Genomic DNA, 26,120 nt, shown 5'->3' on the forward strand with positions numbered 1-26,120 from the left:
GTTTTTAAGGGGTAGAATATGGTCTCCAACATGGCTCCTTCCTGAGAACTTTGTAGAAATAACTTTGGCTCTGCCAGATTTTTGATGAGACTCTACTGCAATTATTTAAAAGGAGTAGGAATTTGGATCATCAGGATGAATGTGACCTAAAGTTGTATTGAATTAGTGTTGAGGACGTTGGTTGAAGTTTAGGGATTGTGTGGCATCGGAGCCTTTTCTACCCTGCTCATTTATTGCAAGTTCCCTTTAAAAGGGTAGACATGTCTTCCAATTTAGGGACAGAAGTGCAGTAAAAATTCAGCCTGAGGAACCAAGTGTTCCAGGTGGACTGTCTGCTTTTTGCTGGGTCACCAAAAATATCATACAATTCCAAAATCATTTTGGAAGACTTCTTCTAGAACAGGGATAAGTTCAAATACTGGGAATCTGGGAGAGAAGTTTTTTTTAAAAATGTAACTGACAAAAACTCCAGCATGGATTTTTCTTTCAAAACACATCATGGGGTACATAGGAACCTAATGTAATCAAGTCTGTGTGTGTGCACACATGAGTTGTAGTTCCCAGGGAAGCCTCTATTAATTACACCCTAGAACTGTTCTTGCCTTGGACAGACAAGAGCAGAATAAATAAATTCATATTTTATTATTTTGCAAAGGATCTGGGTTAAATAGCATCACCAAAAACTGGCACCACCCTTTTGAGCCATGTGCATCAAAGGGCAGACATGCAGACAACATGCATACCTTTCCACTGCCATTTGTGGCCGAATGGCAATGCCAGCTAGACAGTGGGGAAGAGCTGCGAATGTCTCCCTTCACACCTGGGGAGCTACAGTTCCTGACCCTCAAAAATTAAACCCAGTTCCAAAGTCACTTCAAATAAAACAGTTTGGTGATGGCTTCAGCAAGCAAGGAGGCAGGGTTGGCAACTCTACACACAAAGGCTTCTCCAGGAAGCTTGAGTGGCACCGCAACAAGAAGCTATTTGAGTAAGGAGACCGTACACAGCTGACACAAGGATGGATTGAAACAATGGCAAGAGTGGGCTTATTTTTTTTGTTTTTCTGGGCTCAAGGACTCCTCCTATATCCCCACACACCAGGCAGGGTCTTTGTTTTGGAGGAGCTAGTTAAAACCTATACATAAGGGCAAATAGAAAGGCTGCATCTTAGACCCCAGGTCTGAGTGTCGTGGTTATGTTGGTTAGGAGCCTTTTCACAGAAGCTGTGAAGAGTTTGAGCAAGATCCAATCCTCCCCTGCCCCCAGAATCTCATTCTACAGATTGGGGTGCCAGGGCCACTTTAAGACCAAAACCCTCACTAGGACAAAGGGCACCTTGGAAAATTCCCAAATTGGTCAGCATCGTTAGCTGCTGGTAACAGCACAGGGAAATGATGGATGACCTCAGCTCTTGGAAGAAGAGTGTGGGCTCAGCTATGTGCAACTGTGGCTTGATGTGTCACATAAATGAGCAGTTTCCAGTGACTGTGGATGGTGCCAAGGCTAAGTCATAGACTATTTCTCAACTGTGTGTCCTTACAGGCCACAGGATAATGACACAGCCTCCAATGACATCTTCAAACTGGTAGGAAATTTTGCTGTCAGCATGACTTGGTAGAAATGAATGCATAAATGAAAACAAGATTCATGCTTTTCCTTCTTCTCCTCCATCTTTCCTCATCTACCAGTCTGAGAGTTGCTCAATCTGTGGAGACAGGAAATCAGGTTAGCACTCTTAAGGAGAGCTGTTTAGCCATAGGATGGGCCACATTCCCATCTGGAAATGGATTATGCAGAGACACTGGGTGCCAAACCTATGAGGTCATGGGGATACCTTTATAGGTTTTCCATTTTTGTCATACTGGTACACCAGCATCTTGATACAGTGTGAGTTGGCCGGCGAGATCCAAGGGCTACTTGTTATGGAAAAGTTATGGTTGGTGTAGAACTGTATCGGTTGCTTCTGGCACTTGAAGAAGGCCTTGAGGGTAGCAGCCGCCATTTTGCGGAACCGCTTGCTGATGAAGCAATAGAGGAAGAAGTTGATGGCCGTGTTCAGAAGGGCCAGCATGTTGGCAATGTCGGACATAATGTGCATCAGCCAGCGGTTCTGGATGGGTGCCCCATAGAGGTGGTAGAGGATCATGATGATACGTGGGGCCCAGAGTGTGGCAAAGATGGAGGTAATGGTAAACAAGATGGCAGTGGTTTTCCCTGTGGAGTAGCCACGGAGGCGAAAATTGCTCTTCCGCCTGAGCTTGTATACAATGATTGAGTTCAAGATGAAGAAGATGGAACAGGGCACCAAGTACACAGTGAAGCAGTGAATCCAGATAAGGACATGATGCACGGAGGTGCTGATGTAGTCTTCAGTCCAGATGTTGGGCCACCAATAGTAGGGGATGCTGGTCAGGAAGCAGGTGACATAAACACTTACAATGACTTTCCGGGTGCGGGCTGGGTAGGAGACCGTGTGGTACTTGAGCGGGTGGCAGACCGCAATATACCGGTCAATGGTTAATGGAACAGTAATCCAAATTGAGGTGTGGATGGATGAGAATTCCAGTACTTCTATGATCTTGTCGGGAACCTGAGGCATCTGCATATTCAAGACGAAATCTTCCAACAGGAAGTCCACGAACACAATGAAAAAGAGGACCAAGATGTCAGCAGCAGCAAGTGCCAAGAGATAGTTGTAGGAGGACTTCTGTCTCCTAGCCACCAGCTGAGAGAGGATGATCACGGTTAGGATATTTGCTGTGGAGAGAAGAGAATCTGGTTTACATCTGAAGCAAGATGACTTTATTGGCTACTAGGGGCCCCCAGGCATAGTGTATCAGGCACTCCCATGGAAATCAAAGGGACTGAACCCATGCTCTTGAGGGACAATCTCTGCACTGCAATCGCACCTCATACAAACATCTGGATACTATTTTGACAAAGTTTCATCTTCACATTGTACTTAATTTGTCCCTCACAGTCATGACAGTGGTGCTGCCATTGTCCTCACTTCAGAAATGAAACTGGGTCTCAGAGAACTTAAGGAGCTCACTTAGAGCCACAGAGTTAGTCCTTCATGGTGACAGGGACCAAACCCGGATCCTCTAACCCTCAATCCTGTGCTCTTTCTTTTGTCTGACTGCATGGAGAATATGGGGCTGGGATGGCATTTCCTGTTTCCTGTGCTCAAGTAGGACACTGGACTATATAACCTCTTAAGAACCTTTAGAACTTTAAGGATTTTAAGACCTTTTTTTTTTGTGGTACGCGGGCCTCTCACTGCCGTGGCCCCTCCCGCCGCGGAGCACAGGCTCCAGACGCGCAGGCTCAGCAGCCATGGCTCACGGGCCCAGCCGCTCCGCGGCACGTGGGATCCTCCCGGACCGGGGCACGAACCCATGTCCCCTGCATCGGCAGGCGGACTCTCAACCACTGCGCCACCAGGGAAGCCCCAAGACCTTTCTTTTTTAAGTGGGTTCAGAATTGAAGGAATGGAGAAGATCATGACCTTTAGATTAATTTAAAAATAAATTATATTTATTTTTAGATTAGGTACACATGGTACATAATTAAAGTTAATAGAAAAGTAAAATTTCCTTCCACTCTTATTCTGCAACCACCCAAATACCCCTCCCACAGGGCAATCATAGTTAATAAAATCTGTGCTTATGCATGTCTGTATAATATGTGTGTATATAGGTTTTGCAAAAATAGTAGCAATAGATTATTTTTCTGGGGGTCAGAATTGTTTTGGAATGCATCCAAATAATTCTGATCAGTTTTAAAAAAAAAACAAATATCTCTCTGAATAAGATACATCTGGAAAGTCATTAGGGACTCACTCTAAAATGATATCCCAATGGATAACATCTGGAAGTCATTCTACGCATTTATTCTCATTAAGTCACAACCAAGCCTGAAATTTGAACATGATTAATCCTAGTTTGCAAACAAGGGTCTGAGAGAATTTATGTCCCCTGTCTGAAGTGCAGTGGCAGAGCTGGAATCCAGGGCTCTCTTTCTCGCATGTGCCTTTAAAATTATTTCACAATAGTTCACATGTGAAAATGTCTTTAATATGCACACCCTGGTGTATTCATCACTCAGGTTAAACAAATTTTAACACTTTGCCACACATGCTTTAGTTCTTTTTAAATAAAGAAACGACACTATAGATGCAGTTGAAGTCTTCTTTGAAATTGTTCCAGCCCATCATTTCCCTTCCCCCTTTCCCTGCCAGAGGCAGCCACAGTGCTGTGGTCTTCAGGGCCACGTGTGCATACTCTTAACTTTCTTTTATACAGAACCTGCCACTCTACATGCTGCTTTTTTTCACACAAGTTGCTTTTGAGACCTCTTTTTTTTGATACATGTAGATTTATTTCACTCATCTTAACAATTATAGAGCAATTCCATTAATAACCTTATTGCAATTTATTTATTCATATATACATAGACATATTTATACATATACACACGTGTCTATATATGTATATATACACATATTATGTAGACATATACATCTAGCTGTCTATATGTGTGTATATATACACATATACTATATAGACATCTATGTGTGTATATGTGTATATGTGTATATATATATATACACATTTAAATTGCTTTTAGGATTTTGCTGTTATAAACTGCTATAGTTAATACCTTGATATGACTCTCCATGAGAAGTAGCTATGTGTCAGAGTTTTTCTCAGGTAGTATATACATATGTAGAAGGGTGTTTATTATGTTTTAGAATATGTGCATCTTCATCGTTACCAGATATTGCTGAATTGCTGAATTGTAAAGTGGTTTTACTAGTCTGCACTCCCAACAGTAGAGTATGAGAGTTCCAGTTGCTCCATAACCTCTCATTACTTGGCACTGTCAGGTTTTTTTGTGTGTTTATTTGTTTAAGTCTGTGCTGTTCTTGTTCTTGCTCAAAGCACTTTGAAATAACATTTTGAAGTGGTGGAGAGTTAAGGTACCAATTATATTAATTATCCAGTATTCATTCCCAGTGGTTTAGAACATTCAACACCCATGCTTTAAACCACTCAGCAATATCAGTACTTCTAAGCGGGGGTGAGGGTACCATGTGAGTATGTTACACCGTGCACAATAAAGAAAAATTATGAGTAAATTTTACTTTAAGTCAGTACCTAAGAAAAGAGGTCCATTAAAGAAAAATTCTTTATATTCTTAATCCTGAAATTTCAAAAGTTTACTTATGCATTCAACAGTGTTTTCCCATACCTACTATGAGCTATGCCCTGGAAGGAGATATTGAACAAAATAGGCATGGTCCATCTTACGTTCATGGAGCTTAGAGTTTATTATGCAAGAAAAGCATCAACCGAGGAATCACAGAAGAAAATGTGTAAATGGAAGCTCTAGTAAGTGCTATTAGTGATCAGAAGAATCTTTACTGAGGAAGTGATGTCCAAGCTGAAATTTGGAGACCCAGTAGGAGATAAATAGGCAAAAAAGGTGGTTGGAGAAAGTGTTTCAAGCAAAGGAAACAGCATGTGCAAAGGCCATGAGGTGGGGAAAGCATGAAGAGTTGAGTTTATTAAGGCAAGGAATACTCATATTGATTTCTACTTGCTTTGTATACATTTTTGTACTTCATAGCTCTCTTTTATTAAACAGCCTGTTGAAAAGTGTTCGAAAATGCCTTTTTCATTTAGAAATCCTTTCAGAAAACATCTAGCATCTTCCTTCTGTGTACATGGGCCCAAGATGGATACAAATTGGTATTGTAGACATTCAGAGTCTCCACTCAGAGAGTGTAGAAACAGCATGCAAGGGGCTGAGTATTAAAGAGACAAACAAGAATACAAACAGTGATACATGAGCCACAGGTGCATAGATACAGAATGAAGGGCAAAGGCTTTGGAGGAGGTTATGGGTCAAAATTTAGGCTATTCCGACCTGACAGTCAGAGTTTCATGGAACTCAAACTGTAAAACCAGCCGCATAGCACAGGGAGATCAGCTCGGTGCTTTGTGACCACCTAGAGGGGGGGATAGGGAGGGTGGAAAGGAGGGAGACTCAAGAGGGAAGAGATATGGGAATATATGTATATATATAACTGATTCACTTTGTTGTAAAGCAGAAACTAACACACTATTGTAAAGCAATTATACTCCAATAAAGATGTTAAAAAACAAAAAAACAAAAAAACCAGGTCTGATGCTTTCCCATCAAGCCAAGAGCATCAGAGCACAGTGATTTAGAATGTGGAGTTTGGGGCCAGGCTGCATGGGGTTCAGTCCTGGCTCTATTATTTATTGACTCTTTGGCTTTGGGCAAATTTATTCAATCCCGCTGTGCCATAGTTTCCTTTTTTATAAAACAGGTTTAATAGGGTTATTCTGAGGATTAAGTGAGATAATTTTTATAAAGTGGTTAGAACAGTATCTGGCATGTGGTAAGTTCTCAATGAATGTTAGCTCTTGACTGAGAATCCACTCATTCAGCAATTATTAACGGGGCATTTACTATGTGTCAGGCACTGTATGAGGTGCTGGAGATGCAGGAATTAACAAAATGGACAAGTTCCCTTTTATCATGGGGCTTATAGTATAGTGGGTGAGAGAGACAACACATAAATACAAAAATGTACAACAGAATTTCAGATAGCGATGCTATACAGAATAAAACCAAGGGATGAGACAAATTGTTGGGGGGTGTTGTTTTTTAGATTGGACATTTGAGTTCACTTAAGGATGAGGAGAGGAGTTCTGCCATAAAAAGATCCGTGAGAGGGCTTCCCTGGTGGCGCAGTGGTTGAGAGACCACCTGCCGATGCAGAGGACACGGGTTCGTGCCCGGTCGGGGAGGATCCCGCATGCCGCGGAGCGGCTGGGCCCGTGGGCCGTGGCCGCTGGGCCTGCGCGTCCGGAGCCTGTGCTCCGCAACGGGAGAGGCTGCAGCGGTGAGAGGCCTGCGTACCGCAAAAAAAAAAAAAGATCCATGAGAAAAGAACTCTAAGCAGGGGGAATGGCACGTGCAAAGGCTCTGAGTTAGGAAAGAACTTGGTATTCATGGAACTGAAAGGACTCTCATCAGTCCTATTATCATCCCTATTTTACAGGGGAGGAAACTGAGGCTTGGATTTTTAGGTTATCTGTCCATAGCCACAAACTGAGTAAGTGGGAGAGCCTGAAGTTGACTCCAGCTCTCTCTGACTTTATGGCATATCAAGTTCCACTTTGTTTCCAGCCGGAGGAAAGTGATTCCTGTTCTCTCAGTTGCCCCTGACTTAGGAAAGTGCCATCATTTCTCAGAACCTCTTTTTTCCATTCATTAAACAATGCCCACACACTCTCTCATGTCCCTGTTCTGCTCCCCAGCTTATAAGGGGGGTAGGAATGAATAAATGCTGGGGTCGCCCCAGAAAAAATGTTACACAGTCATCCTTTAGTACCTGCAGGGTATTGCTTCCAGGACCCTCCTCTGATACCAAAATCTGCGGATGCTCAAGCCCCTTAAATAAAATTGTAGAGTACAGATGGCTCTCTGTCCCCGTGGGTTCCGCATCCACGGATACAGAGGGTTGACTCTATATATTCTGTGGAGAATCACTTTTCACCACCATCTCTTACTTCCTCATCAAACCCTGTTTGTAATGTGTTGCTAAAAATTTTCCATATCCAAACTCTTCAAAAATATTCCATCTCCATCTAATTAATGCTTTAAGTCAGGCAAGTCATCAACTCCAAATTAAATTTCCAGCTATTCATGTTTGAAATTTCCTTAAGTTTCTAGTAATTGCATCTCTCGAGAAACTAACCCGCAGCATTGAGTTTCCCATTTCTTTCGTGCAGGTCGATTTGCTCCCAAGGCAATATCAAGAACACTTAGAACATCCTTGGGATGAGAGAGATGTGTGAGCCACAGAGGCCCAGAGGGGAATGGAACAATGCCTGTGTATTGATTTTCTGAAAAAGAAATGAGAAGGTAGAATTTTCAACTCTCAAGGTTGGCATTTGCTATAATTCCCTACATTGAAAAATCCTTTCATTTCCACTGTGATAGTTTTTTCCCCAAAGAAAAGGAGTGGTGTTGACAGGGTCTGTGTGTATTTATAAAGGGTGAATAAGCAAAGAAACCCAAGTCATCACCACCTGAAACTCCATTTCTCAGCTTTTTTCTCAAAGTAACAGGCCCAAGAATCTGTTGTATGGAAAACCAACCAATCCCATCCAAGCAAGTCCACGTGAACTTCATGATCAAAATGTCAATGCTTCTGGGCTTCCCTGGTGGCTCAGTGGTTGAGAGTCCGCCCACTGATGCAGGGGACACGGGTTCGTGCCCTGGTCCGGGAAGATCCCACATGCCGCGGAGCGGCTGGGCCCGTGAGCCATGGCCGCTGGGCCTGCGCATTCGGAGCCTGTGCTCCGCAACGGGAGAGGCCACAGCAGTGAGAGGCCCGCGTACCACACACACACACAAAAAAATGTCAATGCTTCTAAAACCATACCTCCTGGTATTCGTGCGTTGTGTAGTCTCCTCCCCTTGAATTGGAGCTTGTCCTGTGATTCACTTTTTTTAAAAAAATAAATTTATTTATTTACTTTTGGCTGCGTTGGGTCTTTGTTGCTGTGCATGGGCTTTCTCTAGTTACAGTGAGCGGGGGCTACTCTTCGTTGCGGTGCACGGGCTTCTCATTGCGGTGACTTCTCTGGTGGCTTCTCTTGTTGCAGAGCACGGGCTCTAGGCTTGCGGGCTTCAGTAGCTGTGGTATGCGGGCTTGGTAGTTGTGGTACATGGGCTTAGTTGCTCCATGGCACGTGGGACTTTCCCCCATCCAAGGCTGGACCAGGGCTCAAACCCGTGTCCCCTACATTAGCAGGCGGATTTTTAACCACTGCGTCACCAGGGAAGTCCCTGTGACTCACTTTCAACCAATAGACTATTGTGGGAGTGACACTGCATGACCAGGTTGTAAGTGGGCCTTTTGAATACCTGCTTTGGGATGCTCCATCTTGGAACCCAGCTGTGAGAAGGCCAAGCCACATGGAGATGTCATGTGTAGGGACTCTGGTTGAAAGCCCCAGGTGAGCTCGTAGCCGACAACCAACATCAACTGTCTGTCATGTGTCTGTGTCTGTGTCATGTGTCTGTCATGTGAGTGAGCGCTCTTGGATGTCCAGCTCCAAGGAACCCTCAAATAACTGCAGTCCCAGTGCCCTGCGGCTGCCACTGTGAGAGACCCTAAGCAAGAGCCATCCGGCTGAGCCCAGTCAGCCTAAGAACCAGGACAAATAATCCTAAATGGCTGTATTAAGCCTCTAAGTTTCAGGGTGGTTTGCAATGCTGCAACCAGAACAGAGGTTTATTAACCATTTGGTGTTTGTATCTCTAGGATATTTATATGCCTATAATTATAAATATAGTTAGTACTATGATTATCACCACAAAATGAGATCATACACTAATACTGTTGTGCAAGTTGGTTTTTTATTTTCCTTTTTAAAAACTTTAATCTATTTATTTATTTTTGGCTTCGTTGGGTCTTCGTTGCGGTGTGCAGGCTTCTCATTACGGTGGCTTCTCTTGTTGCAGAGCACGGGGTCTAGGCGTGTGGGCTTCTGTAGTTGTGGCATGTGGGCTCAGTAGTTGTGGCTCGTGGGCTCTAGAGCGCAGGCTCAGTAGTTTTGGCACACGGGCTTAGTTGCTCCGCAGCATGTGGTTTTGGACAGCTCTCAGCTGTCCAGTCCCTAACAGCTCCCTCACTGCTCTTTGACTGGTTCCCCTCTAGATGCTCTCTCCCTTCCCCAAAGAAGGAGCCATGGAACCCAAGGACGATGAATATGCCCTAACCTACTCCCACATGCCCAAGTTGGTTTTTTTATCAATTAGAAATAAATCATGGATTTTTTCCTATGTCAATTATATTCGTGAAATATTCACTTATGGCTGGACATTACTTATTTTATTTTGTTTTATTTTTATTATTTTGGCCACCGCAGAGCTTCATTAAACATCTTTGAATATTTCTGTAGAATAAATTCTCAAAAGTAGAAATGCTGGCTTAAAGGGTAACACATTCTTTCCCTTCCTCTCTCTCCCCTCTCTCCCTCCCTCCCTTTCTCCCTCCTTTCTTCTTAAAGGAAGCTAATAGAATTTGTAAGAAGGGAAAGAGCTCAAGGTGACGCTACAAAAAGATTTAGTTTAGACACCAAGAAGCACTTTCTGACTACAGTGGCAGTTACGTGGACAAGAGCAGGCCACTGACACCACAGCTGTTTGGTCCACACAGGTCTTTGAAAAGAACAAAGAGTTGTGTATCTGGGCTGATTAAATTCCTGGCGTTACCTTCTGCAAATCCTCTTTCTCTGCATCCTAAATTATATTTTCATGAATTTCCAAAAAGAGAGCAATTCACCCCTTTCAGCCACCATCCCCTGTGACTTAAATGCATCCCTCCCTCCTTCAAGGTGCCTATCTTTTGTACTAGAAGAGTCAGCCCTCATGTCCTACAGACACATGACGACCCCTGACATTGTGAGCCATTCCAGTGGTGTTATTTATATGGCTGCTGGAAGGTGCCTCAAGGACAGATTTTTAGGAAAAGCAATTTCTAAGCCTCGCAGGCAAGAAGTGATCACTGCCCTTGTTTAGATCAGCTGGGGAGTTGGGACTGAATTGGGTGATGGGGCATTGCTCTTGAGGGCTGTCATCTCCCTTACTGTTACCAGCTCCACTACAGGTCTCAGAGGGATCTTGGAGCAAGGGGAGATAAAGGGGAAATAAGATGCTGGTGCTGGCCCTGGAACCCTGAACCAAGCCGCTGCTGCTGCCCCAGCTCCCCGGTGGTGGGCAGGACACCAGGTCGCTGCGTCCAGAGGGGCCAGAGGGGGAGGGAGGCATTGCCTCGACGCGGCAGCTGCACCCACCATGCAGAGCATCAAGCGAGTGGTGGTAGGTGATGGGGCTCCTCTGCTACACAGCTGATGCCTCCCCCAAGGAGTCCACCCCCGCGGCGTTCGACGATTACAGTGCCCGAAGTGCACCTGAGTGGTGCACGGTGAGCCCGAACCTGTGGGACGCGGGGCCAGGAGCACGACCGTCTCGCCCACTCTCCCACCCTCAGCCCAACGTCTTTGTCATCTATGGCTCCACTGCCAGAGAACGTGCGGCACAAGTGGCATCCGGAAGTGTGTCACCACTGCCCTGAGGTGTACATCCTCCTGGTGGGCACCAGAAAGGACCTGAAAGCTCAGCCTGACCCCTGCGGCACCTCAAGGGCAGGGCCAGGTGCTGGCCGAGCAGATCCATGGTGTGCGCTACCTGGGGGCTTGACCTGGCGGCAGGACGGCGCTCAGCTTGGAGGCTGCCCCTGTCCCACCCCGGACAACGTGTGCCTTGGTGCCTTGTCTGCCCCCAGCTGAGCCTGAAGGACAATTCTAGCACCCCTTCGGGGGGGTGCTCCCTGAATGCCTTTTTCTCCTTAACGAGGCCCACAGGGAGGGGACCTTGGGTTCTGCTCCACTCTGCCCCAGGTATTCTCGAGAGCTCACCCAGGCCAAGGTTGGCTCCCTCCCCAAGAAGCCACCCTTGCCCCTCCCCATTTCCCCACACAGACGTTGGTGCCTCTGTGCTGCGTCCTCTCAGGTTAGGAGCTCTCAGCTGTCCAGTCCCTAACAGCTCCTTCACTGCTCTTTGACTGGTTCCCCTCTAGATGCTCTCTCCCTTCCCCAAAGAAGGAGCCACGGAACCCAAGGATGATGACTATGCCCTAACCTACTCCCACATGCCCTGGTCTTATGCATTTGCTGACTGACTCAGCCTCCCATGCCCCCCGGGCCTTTGCTACCCCATCAGCATTATTAAGATCTCTTGTCTCCAGCAGGGGATGGGGGGAGATGATGCTGACGAGACTTTTGGTGTTCAGTCTTTTTGACCTCTGTGGATGGTGCCAGGAGGTCTTCAGGTGGTTGTGCCCTGAGGGCTTCTAGGAGAGGAGCAGGGAAGGGTTTCCCAAGGGCAGCTGTCCGTCCATGTGGTCCCAACCCCAGGCACTGCCCGCTGGCCAGTGGCCAACCTTGTTTCCCATTGTTCCACTTGCTCCAGGGCAGAAGCCAGGGAATGTGGAATGTACTTGCTGAAGTTGGCTATTAGGGGCACAAAACTGACTGTGAACTAGTGGGGTGGAGGTCAGGCAGTGGGGCCCCAGCTCACGGGAAGGGAATCCCTGAGGGATAGCTTCCAGATTCCTGGAAGGGCTCTGAAGGGCCATTTGTTCTTTTTGCTCTTTGCAGGGTGAACTTCACCTCACATATCCAAGTACATAAGAACCTATCGTAGGACTTCCCTGGTAGTGCAGTGGTTAAGAATCCACCTGCCAATGCAGGGGACACAGGTTCGAGCCCTGGTCCGGGAAGATCCCACATGCTGCGGAGGAACTAAGCCCGTGCACCACAATTACTGAGCCTGTGCTCTAGGGTCCATGAGCCACAACTACTGAGCCCACACGCCTAAAGCCTGTGCTCCACAACAAGAGAAGCCACCGCAATGAGAAGCCCACGCACCGCAACAAAGAGTAGCCCCCGCTCGCCGCAACTAGAGAAAGCCCCCGCGCAGCAATGAAGATCCAACACAGCCAAAAAAATAATAATAATTTAAAAAATTCTCACTTGAATTAAAAAAAGGAAAAAAAGAACCTATCATAGCTGGAAGAGGTTGTGAAGTGTAGTGATTAATCTCCCTGAACCTCAATTCCTACATCTGTGAAATCAGCATCAATATAAATAGCACCCTCATAGGTTGTAGAGGAAATAACATGTGTAAAATGCTTAGTACAGCCCCTGGCACATGGTGAGCACTCTGTAAGTGTTAGTTTTTTTACTTTTCACACCTGGCCAGTTCAGTTCAGCGACAATTATTGAGCTAGAGACCAGACACTTTGCTGGAAGCAGAGCTGAATAGGAGAGTCTGAGCTCTCAAGGAATCCATGGCAGATTCTCGTTTACCTCCATGGATCATTCCAGGCACTATAGTCCTGTCACCTTATCTGGAAATTCTTCATTCCCAATTCCTCTAGCTGCAGCTCTATCCCACCAACAACCCCCCTCTATTTTTCTCTGCTTGGTGGAGAAAAACATTGGTCTTTATCTATGGAACTATACCCTTAAGAGCCATTACTATATGATAACTCAGTTGTTTCTTGCATTCTCTGAAACAGCTTTTGTTCTTTTAAAATTTTAGTTCTTATTTGATAGCTCTTTAATTTTCTTTGTAGCTTTACTATCATGACCTTCACTGTTATTTTTTTGTGGAGACCCTACTTGTCACCACATTTAGCACTTGAGTGGATCCTTTTCAAAGCTAGGATTGGTGTTTCCTCCTTTCTTTGAATCTCCCTTTCTAGGATCTCCTGCCCAGGGTGATAGCATAGCCTGAGGCAGGGATGACAAAAATGTTTACTCTTCAATTGACTGGTAGGGGCTGCTGGGCGCCATGTTGAAAGTTATTCCAAAACCACACCCGGGTTTAGCAGTGCTGCAATGAATTGGTGATGCCTGCCTTGGTGGAAGAAATGCTGTGGATTTGCCACAAGGAAGTCTTGGGACCTGGATACATGGTGCAGTTTTCCCAGAACTTAATAAAGTAGTGTTTTCCAGTATAGACCAGGACTAGCTGAGACCTAGCAAGCCTGCCCTTGTGGTTGAGTAGTCAGCAAGAGCTAAGATGGCTGCCACCCCAGGGCAGTCTGACTCAGGGCAATGGGGAGAAGTGAGTCATCCTCTAGGCTACAGGCCAATCAGTTGGCCTTCTCTTGACAGTAAAATTGCTTCTGGCTTTTTGACTAGGCTCAGCTTCTTTGGGTAAGCATGACAGCAACTAGATTCTCAACTGGGAAACCACATTCAAGTCGGCCAACAGACTCAGAAGTTTCCAAACCATACTTCTCAATGCCAAGCTTCATTTTCTTTTTTTTTTTACAACTTTATTGGAGTATAATTGCTTCACAATGGTGTATTAGTTTCTGCTTTATAACAAAGTGAATCAGTTATACATATACATCTGTTCCCATATCCCTTCCCTCTTGCGTCTCCCTCCCTCCCACCCTCCCTATCCCACCCCTCCAGGCGGTCACAAAGCACCGAGCTGATCTCCCTGTGCTATGCGGCTGCTTCCCACTAGCTATCTACCTTACGTTTGGTAGTGTATATATGTCCATGCCTCTCTCTCGCTTTGTCACAGCTTACCCTTCCCCCTCCCAATATCCTCAAGTCCATTCTCAAGTAGGTCTGTGTCTTTATTCCTGTTTTACCCCTAGGTTCTTCATGACATTTTTTTCCCTCAAATTCCATATATATGTGTTAGCATACGGTATTTGTCTTTCTCTTTCTGACTTACTTCACTGTGTATGACAGACTCTAGGTCTATCCACCTCATTACAAATAGCTCAATTTCGTTTCTTTTTATGGCTGAGTAATATTCCATTGTATATATGTGCCACATCTTCTTTACCCATTCATCGGATGATGGACACTTAGGTTGTTTCCATCTCCGGGTTATTGTAAATAGACAAGCTTCATTTTCTTATGACTACCGTACACTGAGCACCTACTGTGTGCTGGGTGGCTCTGTATAGATGAGATGATTTTATGAGATTTGCTGATGAACATTTTTACTTTCAAAGTTATACATTTAGTTTAAATGGTATTAGAGGAATGTTATTTTTCCATTTAGGATAGTGATAAAAGCCTGTTTATAAAATAACTTTATCAAAAAAGTGAACTGACTTAAAGAAATATTTAAGGAGATGACAGTGCAAGCAGAATGTAGGCTCTCATCTCCATTTTACAAATGAGGAAAAACTAATATTCAGAAAGGTTTAGCCACCTGTCCAAAACAGCACAGCTGGTAAGTCAAAGAAGCATTCGGAAAGCACTTGATGGTGCCATTCTGGGTCAAGTTTTGTACTAAGTGATGGATGCGACTGTGTTTTTTCAGCTCTGGGGGTTTGTCACAGAGATAGATGGGGGCAGGGCTTGAGGTGGCTCTCCAGCAAACACAGAACAAAAGAGTTATCAGAAAGGACAGGCTCCTTAAAGTGAGAGGCATGAATTTTGAAGTCTGGAGGAGCTGAGTTAACACCCCACATCTGCACATTTCTTGCTGGCACTCTTGGGCAAGTAAACGCAAGGAAAAATCAATAAAATGGGAGTAACGATGGTGTCCAGTTCAGAGGGCTGTTGTGAGGATTAGAGGGAATCTCACACACACACACACAAAGCTCTTAGCACAGCGCCTGGCCCAGGGAGAGTGTGCAGTATAAGTAGTCACAGTTATTGTCTGTGAGTGTGATGACCAGTCCTGTGAAGGTGACAAACTGAACCAGGCAAAGGCCTGGTGCAGGCGAAGCAGCGCCCGCACATCTAGGTGGGGCTTCTCCTGGTGTAGTTCTTGAGGATGGGAGAACTGGCTGTAGAAAAGACCTCTGATTTGTTTCTCACACTCGGTCAGTGAAAGTGTCCTTCATGCTGCTGTATGTTACCGATGAAAGTTGTTAAGAGAGTAAACCCTAAGGGTCCTCATCACAAGGAAAACATTTTTGTTTCCCTTTCTGCTTTTTCTTGTATCTCTGTGAGATGATGGATGCCAACTAAACTTTTTGTGGTGATCATTTCACAATATATGTAAGTCAAATCATCATGCTGTATATGTTAAGCTTACACAGTGATGTATGTCAATCATATCTCAATAAAACTGTGAAAGAAAAAAGAAAGCATCTTTAGCCTTTCCATTTTTGTTAGGAGACCCCTCGGGTTAGGCTGAGTTCTCACATAGTTGCTTGTGTGTTCCTGGACAAGCCCCTCCCCTTCTCAGAGCCTCAGTTTCCAGATCTGCAAAGTGAGCCGGTTAATAATAAAGAAATAATTAAAAAAATAGTATCATAGCTCCCATTTGGTAAAGGTGGGCAGGGGTTAAACAGGCACACAAGACAAGGAGAGGCTCCCAGGGAGAGTGAATAGCATGTGCAAAGGCAGGAAAGAGGAAGGTCCTCAGGGCAGCTAACTGTTTGCTGTTTGTCAGGCTCTGAACTCACTTCTTCATGTACATGAAGCATATTTCATGTCTACAATATCAAACATTATCTAATATTATAATATCTAACATTAAATATCCAGTACGTAATCCTTGCTAATAAAGTAGGTACTATTTTCATCCCCTATTATAGATGAGAAAGACTGAGGCTCAGAGGGTGAAGAAGTTGACTGAGGTTGGATGCAAAAGTGTCAAATGCCTCTTCCAGTTCTTCCATTCACGCAGGCCTGTAATACAAGGGCTGAGCACATGCAGTAATAACTGGTACATTTATTAACAACAATTCCCTTTATTAGGCACTTGCTATGTGTGACTCACTTGCTAAAGGTTTTACTGGCATCAAATTTAATCCTCACATGACATAAAGGGATAGATGCTATTAATATCCCTATTATAGAGATGAGAACACTGAGGCTCAGTGGGTTAAGAGACTAGCCCAGATCAGACATCAAATGTATGCTGGACCCAGGATTCAAGAACAATTTATTAGACTCTAGAGCCCATTCAATACACCTGCTCATCCAGATGCTTCCATCATTAGCTTGAGGGAACTGACCATTAAGTAGAAATGGGTCAATATTTTCTTTGTTTCTTTTTTAACAGTGTGTATCAGCTGGCATGTATGGTGGCATGAGGTAGCTGAGGGAAGAATTCCCTTCAGAGGAGTTGTAGTTCCTTCAAGAACACCCGCCACCCCCAGTCCCTGGGAATAAGCGAAGGTAAAGAGACAGGGGGTTCATCTCTGCCTCTGAGGGTCTAATCGCTTCCTCCAAGTCCAGGGCTTACCACCGAGACCCTCTCCATGGCGCTTCCTGATATGGAATGGTGCTCGCGCGGGCTAATTCTCCCTGGGATTCACCCCAGGTGCACGGTTTCCGCCCACATGGCCGTCCCCAGACTTGAAGCTGGTGGCTGCCATGTGCACAGAATGCTCATTTGTTTTGCTGTTTTGTGGACCCAGAGTGATGGTCACTGGGTGTCAGGGGACCAACAGGAAGTCAGAGGCTTCTGGGCTCTTCATCCGGAGTTCACCGGGGTGTCAGAGGCTTTTGTGGCTCTGCTTGGGTTGTTGCTACTTGATTAAATGTCTTGCACTAAGCACCATTCGTCTCCCACTGGCTGTCGGGGGTGGGTATTTTTAGCTGTGGGCAAATAGCTTATCAATTGTGCATGCAAACGCAGCCAACACAAAGCCTTCATTCCTGTTGCTGTCTTCTTCCACGCAGGCAAGGACAACTGAAGAATTAAAGGAGGTTGGCACTCATTTGCTCATTCCACAAACATTTACTGAGCTGCCCACCATGCACCAGGCACTGGGCCAGGCACTGTGGATGCAGCAATGTGCAAACGCACAGGTGGCGTGAGTCCACATGGCGCTTACGACCTATTTTGACAGAGTTGAGGTCTGCTCTGCTACCTACTAACTCTGAGGCTTTTGGTGAGTCACTCATTTCTCTGGACCTTTTTTCATTCAAAATGCACATGCTGGGCATATACTATGTGCCATTCACAGCACTGAGGTTGCTGGTGTGGAGAGACAAGTCTCCCCCCACTAGCAAGCGAGGTAGAAAGGGAAAGAGGTTGCACGACCAAGCAGCGAGCATGACTCAGGTGGCCCAGGCATTTTCTCAGGCCCACGGGAAAAGTGACAATAAGTTCTGACCTCGGGGCCTGGGAAAGTTGCACGGAAGCGTGAAGGAGGGGCTGGTGGGATCCAGGAGCCACATGGGCAAAGGAAACAGGACGGTGGGCAACACAGTCAAGAACTAGGAACATAATAGATAAAGTAAACAAATAATTCTTCAGCTAATGACCCAAGCTGTCTTTCTAGCCTGAAGGCTTCTCTTCCCAGGGGCCACTTCCTAGGGACAGCTGGTTGCCCTGCAGCCAAGGCCATGTATAAACTGCAGCAATCAGCTGTCACTTTGCACCTCCAGCTGCTTTCTAGTATTAGGTCTGCATCAAGTGTCTCCAACTTAAAAGAAGGAAAAGCAATACCATGTGATGTCAGGAAAAAAAAAAACAAAACACTGACTATTATATACACAGGTCCCAGAACATGTTGTTATGGTTAATCTACTTACCCAGGGTTCCATTGCTATAGACACCACCAGTGCTGACCACAACTATCACAACCATCACTCTGATGATTTGGGAGGCACTTCAGGGACTCCCAGTGTCATCCCAGAATGGTAAGAGGCAAAGAGTACAGATTCCGGAGCCATGCTGCTAGGGTTCAAACCTGCCTGTGCCACTCTAGCTGTGTGACCTTGGACAATCTACTTAACCTCTCTATGCCTCAGTTTGCTCATCTATGGAAAGGATGATACGGCACTTATCATAGGCTTTTGTGAGCATTAAATTAATTAATATATGGAAAGTACCGAGCACAGTGCCTGGTACCATACAGGTTATATAATTTTTTTTTTTTCTTTTTGCGGTACGCGGGCCTCCCACTGTTGTGGCCTCTCCCGTTGCGGAGCACAGGCTCCGGATGCGCAGGCCCAGTGGCCATGGCTCATGGGCCCAGCCGCTCCGCGGCATGTGGGATCCTCCCGGACCGGGGCACGAACCCGCGTCCCCTGCATCAGCAGGCGGACTCTCAACCACTGTGCCACCAGGGAAGCCCAGGCTATATAATTTTACCATCATAACTATTAGGTTAGAAATCTAGACGAGCAGGAAGTGTGTTTGATTTTCTTATTACTATTAATATATTGCCAACATCTTACACAGTTCTGGGCATATGGTAGGTGCTCTAAATATCTGTTGAATGAATGAATGAATGAATGAATGACGATGAACATAGATTAACATGGCATTTTAGACATGCAGAAGGGCTTTGTCATAGTTTTGAATAGACTGGAAGACTGCTAAGTGTTTACTGCAGAAAATGAGTCAGGTGATGTGATCAAGGGTAACTGGAAATTAATTGGAAATTAATTTAGTGTTCACTGTGTGAGATCTTTTAGAGACTACCAGCTTCTCCAGAAGAGGTTTTGTGCCAGAATCTTCCATGTGAATCCAATTTCATCTCAGCATAAATTTAGTGATGCTCAACTCTGTAGCCAAGCCTGGATCAGACTCTCAAGGAGTACAAGACCCTGCGCTCAGGGTGCTGAGATCTTACTGAATAAGTCATCCCAAGGCAGCATGGGGAGTCATTCAAACTCCCTGCTACCTTCAATTGCTCTATGCCAGGGCTTATAAACTCAAATGGCACAAGGGACCAGTTAGTTGACATCAATGTGTGAGGTGAGCCTGCGGGGGCCTTTAGTGAGCTGCCCAGCTTATACCCCCTTTCAAGAGAGCAGCCACTGTTCAGTTCCACCTGGTGGTTTCCCAGGAGGGCATGACAGCCAACTGTGGCCAGGTCATCCAATGTTTCAAGAGAGGCTTGCAAGCAACACACACACACACACACACACACACACACACACACACACACACACACAGAGGGTGGCCCATGGGTTTGAGACCTCTGCTCTGTAGCAAAACCCAGTGTCTTTGCACAGCCGACCAGATACCTCCCACACCATCAGCGCCCTTCTGCATCCCATGCAAATGCTCTTCACTTTACGAGCTGTTGCCTAAATGTGCAGTGCTCTTTCTTAGCTTTGTAGCATTGTATGGGCTATTTCTTTTGCCTGGAATGCCTTCCCTGCCTACACCACTTTGCCTGGCAGACATTTTATTTTTAAAGCCTTTCCTGATCTCCATGCACTGAAGTAAGCACCTCACTGGGTAGAGTACTTAGAACATTTTGGTACTGATCTCCTTCAAAATCTTTATCACCCATTCTCTGGAAGGCAGAGACTGTATCTTTTTTCTCTGAACCTTGAGGGCCTATCACAGGGCCCTCAAGGGTCAAAGAGTATGCACTTCGTCAATGTTAGAGGAATAAAAGTGTGACAGATGGATGGATGGATGGGTGGATGAATGGGTTACCCAAGGCACTCTCTGTGGAGTATTCATCTGCTGCCTGTCACTTCTGTGGTACTCCATTATATCCATGATGACTTGATCTTATCCCTTCCCACTGTCTTCTCTCTAAACCCAGTCTCTCTAGGTAGCCTCTTGGGAACATTTTCCTGTTTCCTCTTATGATGGCTGATGGATCTGGGCTCAAATTCCCCATTTACTTGTCCAGGCATGATCTTAACTCAGTTTCCTCACCTGTGCAATGGGGAAAATACCATCTCCCCAAAGGGCTTATTAAGAAGACTGAGTAACTTCATATATAAAAGCATTATTACTATGCCTAGCATTTAGTATGTACTCAAAAGTATTATTCATTTCTCTATTGGGTGTGATAGTTTCTTTCTTAGAGCACTGACTCTTTCCCTTGTTGGAAAGTGGGAGCACCGATTCTGAAACCAGACTTCGTGGGCTTGAATCCCAAGTTTGTCATTTCCTAGCTTTGTGATCCTGGCTAAGTTACTTAAATAACTCTGTGCCTTAAAGTTCCTCATCTGTAAAATGGGGATAATGATACCTGTCTCTTAGGGTTCTTGTGGGAATTAAATCAAGGGCTTAGAAGAGTATTTGGCACATAGTGATTGCTCAGTAAGTGTTCATTTTGTTGCTCACCAACCCAACCCAAGAGACTCAGGGGTGAGGAGGATTTTGCATATTCACCAAGACTACTCAGGCCGACTTCCAGACCCTTCCTTCTATTATAGATATTGACTCCCTGCTGGATTCAGCCACCTTGCTACAGCTGTGGATGTCATAGTAAACCCAAGGAAATGTTTTTTTCCTTTCTGTGGCTCCTATCCTGGCAGAAGCCAGATAGATCACCAGAGAGAAGCTCCATGACAGCAGGAGGCATCGTGCTATGGGAGCACTTAGGAAGGCGTAACGAGTCTAGCCTAGAGGATCACGGAAGACTTCTTGGAGGAAGTGGCACATGTGCAGTGACATGGAGGAATGGGAGCCAGTTGAATGACTGGGGAGCAAAGTGTGTCAACAAGAGGAAACAGAATGTGCAAAGGCCAAGAGGCGAGAGAAAGAGGATGGCCGTTGCAGCAGCTCAGCTCATAAGCTCAGCATGGAATGGAGGCCACAGACTGGGGGCTTGAGGGGCTGATTCCAGGCTGCAGATGTGTCTTTAAGATTTTTGAATCAGTTGCCATGTTTACAAATTGGAGTATTTCATGTCCAATTGAGGATTTGAACTTCTTTTGAAAATCAGAAGGGGAGGCCACACTGGGCCCACATTTCCACTTGGGGCTACCCTCCAGCTCAACAAGTCCCCATGGGCCTCACTCATTTCTGCCATCTGCCTGCCCCTGCCCAGAGCCGGGGAGGGAGTTGGAGGGTGACCTGGCGGGAGAAGAGGTAGAGAAGTAACAGCACTTGATTCTAATAATTCAAACTGGGTTTGAGTTGAATTTGTCCTGAGGTGATGGAGATTCATTGAACGGCTTTAAGCATTAAAGGGTTTTACTAAGTAAGATGCTTGTTATTTAGACATCCTTGAAGGTAGATGAGGGGGGTGGTGGATAACAGAGGGTCCTTTATATAACTCATTGAAACTTTCAAACATGGGTTGGTATTGTAGCTTCCTCCTGTATAAAATTTGACAGGAGCAGCAGAAATGCTGAGAGGTGCCATCTTCCTGCAAAACGTGTCCCCTCCCCCTCTGAGGCTGGCAGGGGAAAGTTCCATGGGATCTGGATGTTCAAAAACACTGGAAAATTCTCTGATGTACACCACCTGGCTGCACTTTCTCCAAGGCCACCGTCCTGGTGGTTGTTCTGTTCCACGACGGGACCTGCATTCTCCCAGCAGATGCAGGGTTGAAGCGGCAGCATCTGTGCCAGAGGACATGGACGGACAGGGAACAGGCCATGCCCAGAAGACAATGTCTAATTACCCGGGGGCCTCAGGAAGCAATTTACTCCAGTTGGAGAAATTGATTTTTGTGCCACACAGCCGAATGACATGTAGGTCAAGGAGGTGTAATTATATGGAAATGGATTTGTTTGGGAACTTCTAAAGACCCACCTCTGCACACTGGGAGGTGGCAGAGAGAGAGCGTAGCTTCCATTCTGCCCAAGCTGGGTTCAGCAGGTGAGAGTCAGCTTGCTTCCTCGTGATTTTGAGGGGGGTCTCTTTCTTTTCTAGCTTGGGGACACACACCTGAATGTCACAGAAGAAAAGAAGCAGTGCCCTTCCTAGTGCTGAGGTGATGAGCATGGGCACTGGATCCAGATGTGACTCCTACTGGCTGTGTGACCCCGGGGCAAGTTACCTAACATCTCTGTGCCTCCATGTGCTCATCTGCGAAATGAAGCCTATTGTGAGGACTAAAGAAGTCAATGCATAGAAAGTGCTTACAAAAGTTAGGGCTGCATAGTCGACACCCCTGGAATTGTGGCCTCGGCTCCCTTCTCCATCCCATTTCACTCACCACCCATGCCTTCCCTCTGTCCCAGTGGAGAGGAACCAAAGCACGTGCAGCTCCCCAAACAAGCCTCACTGTCTCCAGCTCTGGGTCTTTGCTTATGCAGTTGTCTCTTCCTAGAACACTCCTCACCCACTTTGTCTGGTTGACCCTTGTCCTTGACCCTTCAGGAGTCAGCTTGTCCAGCCCCCTGGATTGATGCCCCCCATGCTTTGCTGTAGCCCTGCTTATGACAAAACAATCTGCCTTTTTTTTTCTGAGCAGGAATGTCATTTCCAAGAGAGGACAGGGAAAGTGTCAGTTGAAAAACAAGTGGGTTTTTTTCTCCCTTTAGAAATAAGAGAAAATGTAAATAATAATAGCAGTAGTAGTAGTAATGGTGATGATGATGATGATGATGAGTGATCCTATACCTTTTTCTGCCATGAGGGAAGTGGTTTTTTGTTTTTTTTTTTAAATAATATTACTATTTAAAAAAATTCAACCCAGCTCTCCAGGCTGTATTTTTTTTTTTTTTTTTTGTCTGCATTGCACGGCTTGTGGGATCTTAGTTCCCCAACCAGGGATTGAAGCTGGGCCCTCAGCAGTGAACGCGTGGAGTCTTAACCACTGGACCGCCAGGGAATTCCCGGAAGTGGTTTTTGGTTTTTTTTTAACATCTTTATTGGAGTGTAATTGCTTTATTTACAATAGCCAGGACATGGAAGCAACCTAAGTGTCCATCGACAGATGAATGGATAAAGATGTGGCACATATATACAATGGAATATTACTCAGCCAAAAAAAGAAATGAAATTGAGTTATTTGTAGTGAGGTGGATGGATCTAGAGTCTGTCATACAGAGTGAAGTAAGTCAGAAAGAGAAAAACAAATACCATATGCTAACACATATATATGGAATCTAAAAAAAAAAAAAAAGGTTCTGAAGAACCTAGGGGCAGGACAGGAACAAAGACGCAGACAGAATTGGTCTTAATAATAAAAAGAATAGCTTCCACTTAGCAATCTATTATATGCTAAAAACTGTGATAAGTGTTTTACACTTAATAGTCACTGCTGCTCCCCTCACTTTAAAGGTGGGTATTATCAGATCCTTTCTATAAAGGAGGGAATTCAGGACTGGGTTTAGAGACTTGCCCAAGTTTACACAGTTAGTAAGTCACAAAGCCAGGATTTGAACTCAGGTCTGTCCAACTTCAAATTGTTAACTGCTACACTCTTTAAGAAGTCAGAAGTTGGGACCATTGCTTCTAATGACACCCAAATCAGCTGCAGGACAGGCCCTGTGCTCATTGGCCTGCTGGTCTGCCTCTGACATGGGCCCCATCCTTGGGTGCTCCTGACTCCAGGGTGTCCCAGGGAAAAAGGCCTTTCCCTGCCTGCCCAGGGTTTTCCAGAATGAAGAGGACACTCCTTGGTTGTACAGGGAAGGAATGGGCTACTTTCTTGGCAGAGGGAACTACAAGTACAAAATCAAGCCAATATGAAACCATGCTGTGTTTGCAGAACTGTAAAATGACAGGCTTGGCTGGCATGTGGACCGCAGGGAAATGAGGTTTGAGAATTCAAGTCTCCAGTGTGATAACCTCAGTGAAATTGCTTTGCAAACTCCCAGGGTTGTCGTGGGGACCAAAGGAGACACTGCACGGAAGCGGCTTTGCAAACTGGAAAACGTTAGGCAAATGTTAATTATCACAAGATATTTCAGAGGAGCCTTATTGGTATCGGGAAAGAGAGAGCAGAAAATTAAAATACCTGCTAACTTCTCTTGAATCCACATTCTCAAAAGAATTCATAAATGAAAAATTCTCATTTCATTGCCCTCATCTTTTTTTCAGGTTAGTAAATTGTAATAGATTTTAGACTCTAATAAAAATTCAGTCAATTTCCTGGTCATTATCAATTACACTAGCAGGTTTTGAGACTTGTAGGAATTTTTGTTGCCCACCCATAAGGCCACATCCAGCTAATTCTTTATCCAAATACTTCTTAGATGCACCCTGTCTCTTCTCTTTCCTCTGACACTGGGGTGGGGGACAGGTCTATGTCTCCTTCATTTCTGGACATATTCTTCGTCACTAGCACAGTGTCTGACAGATAGTAGGCACTTGATAAATATTTATTTAGTGCAGCATCCAAGCCTGAATGGCATCATATTATACCTGAGTTACTGCAGGGTCTTCTTAGCTCCACCCTGGCCCCTGCCCCTCTGTTCCCGAAGCCATTTGTCTACATTTGCTCAAAGCCTCAATTCATTTTCCTGTCTAATAAAATACTATTCGTAAAACTAACTTAACTAATGTTACATACTAATGCTACTAATGAAGAGTCCAAATCTACAGTTTAACCAAAACACTAAGGTAGGAAACTAAACAAAGAGGTGAAACTATTCAAGAAAGCCTAATTATTATTATTCTTATTTGCCAATTATATAATAGTATGCTTAGAGAACTCAAGACAAGTAGTCAAAATTTTATTGGAACCAGCAAGTGAGACCTCAAGAGTATCAAAGCCCAAACATAACAGCAATGGCTGATCAGAAAATGGAATGGGAAGAAGATTCCATTCACAGCATTCTAAGTGCCCACAGGTGGGGAGGATGGCCTCCTTTGCGATGACTCTGGGTTGTACTTTGTCTCCTGGGTCCCGAAGCAGCCCTGCTTGTGCCTGAAATCTCCCTAAGTCTCTCACAAAACTGATGGAAAGCGCTATGGAAATCTCCATCCCTTGCTGCAGCTAACAAGGAGTGCACAGGCTCTGGCTCCCAGTGTCTGGGTCAGAAACCTGTCTTTGCCATAGCATTAACTGCGTGACCTTGAGCCACTTAACAACTTACCATGTGCCTCAGTTTCCTTACCTGTAAAATGGGGTAATAATAGAATTTACTTTGTGGGCTTATCAGGATTAAGTTAGTTAATTCATGGAAAGTGCTTGAAACAGTGCCCAATAGGTAACAGGCACTCAATTAATGTCCATTATGATTCTACCATCAAGGTTTCAGCAGTCGTGCTCTCTAAGCTTCAGCCATGGATAGTGCCGCAGCGGGGTGGCGGAGGAGGAAGTGTGCCTTATTTGGCTGAGGATGTGGGGCTTTCACATCATCCTGAGTTTTTCTTCAGAACAGCAAGTTATTACATTTATAGGGTAATAGGTTGAACCATACAAAATGGGCATTTTAAAAGGCAAAAAGTGGCCCAAAAGTGGCCTAATCATTTTCAATTTACTTGTTTTGCCTACTGGACTGTGTATGTCTTGAAAACCTGCGCAAAGTTCATTCCTCTTTCTGGTCCCCAGTCCTTGGCAATGGTTCTGATGCTGAAGGAGGTGCTCAGCGTGTATGTGAGATGAAGAAAAGACTTGTGGTCAGAACACACATAGCATGTCCATCCCAGAAGGGAGGAAGGGGAGTTCCAGAGAGCAGGGGCAAATATCTGCCCCGATAGCCACACCCCATCCCCAGCACTGCCCCTACCCCAGGATGGGAGTTGATGCTTTCCTCTCTGTCCCATGGTACACAGGCTCCCTTCTAGTATATCACACTCCAAGCTTCACATTGAGGTATCTGCTTTTTCATCTCTCCAACTAGTCTGTGCTCTCCCTGAGAGCAGGATCCCAGATCTATTTGTGGCACCTGTAGGAAGCATTC

At 45.3% G+C, this 26,120-nt stretch overlaps 1 protein-coding gene across 1 annotated transcript in view; it reads right to left on the reverse strand.

The window, feature by feature from the left end:
* Nucleotides 1-1,822: 1,822 nt before the first annotated feature.
* Nucleotides 1,823-26,120, reverse strand: part of GPR139 (G protein-coupled receptor 139) — a gene marked incomplete at both ends in the record, with an annotated part of 40,292 nt that continues 15,994 nt past the window's right edge. Inside the window, one exon of the mRNA XM_079718536.1 lies at nt 1,823-2,757. Coding sequence (XP_079574662.1) covers nt 1,823-2,757 — 935 coding nt within the window. The remainder of the gene's footprint in view (nt 2,758-26,120) is intronic.

Source organism: Hyperoodon ampullatus (genome assembly GCF_949752795.1).
Source record: "Hyperoodon ampullatus genome assembly, chromosome: 14".
Taxonomy (NCBI): Eukaryota; Metazoa; Chordata; class Mammalia; order Artiodactyla; family Ziphiidae; genus Hyperoodon; species Hyperoodon ampullatus.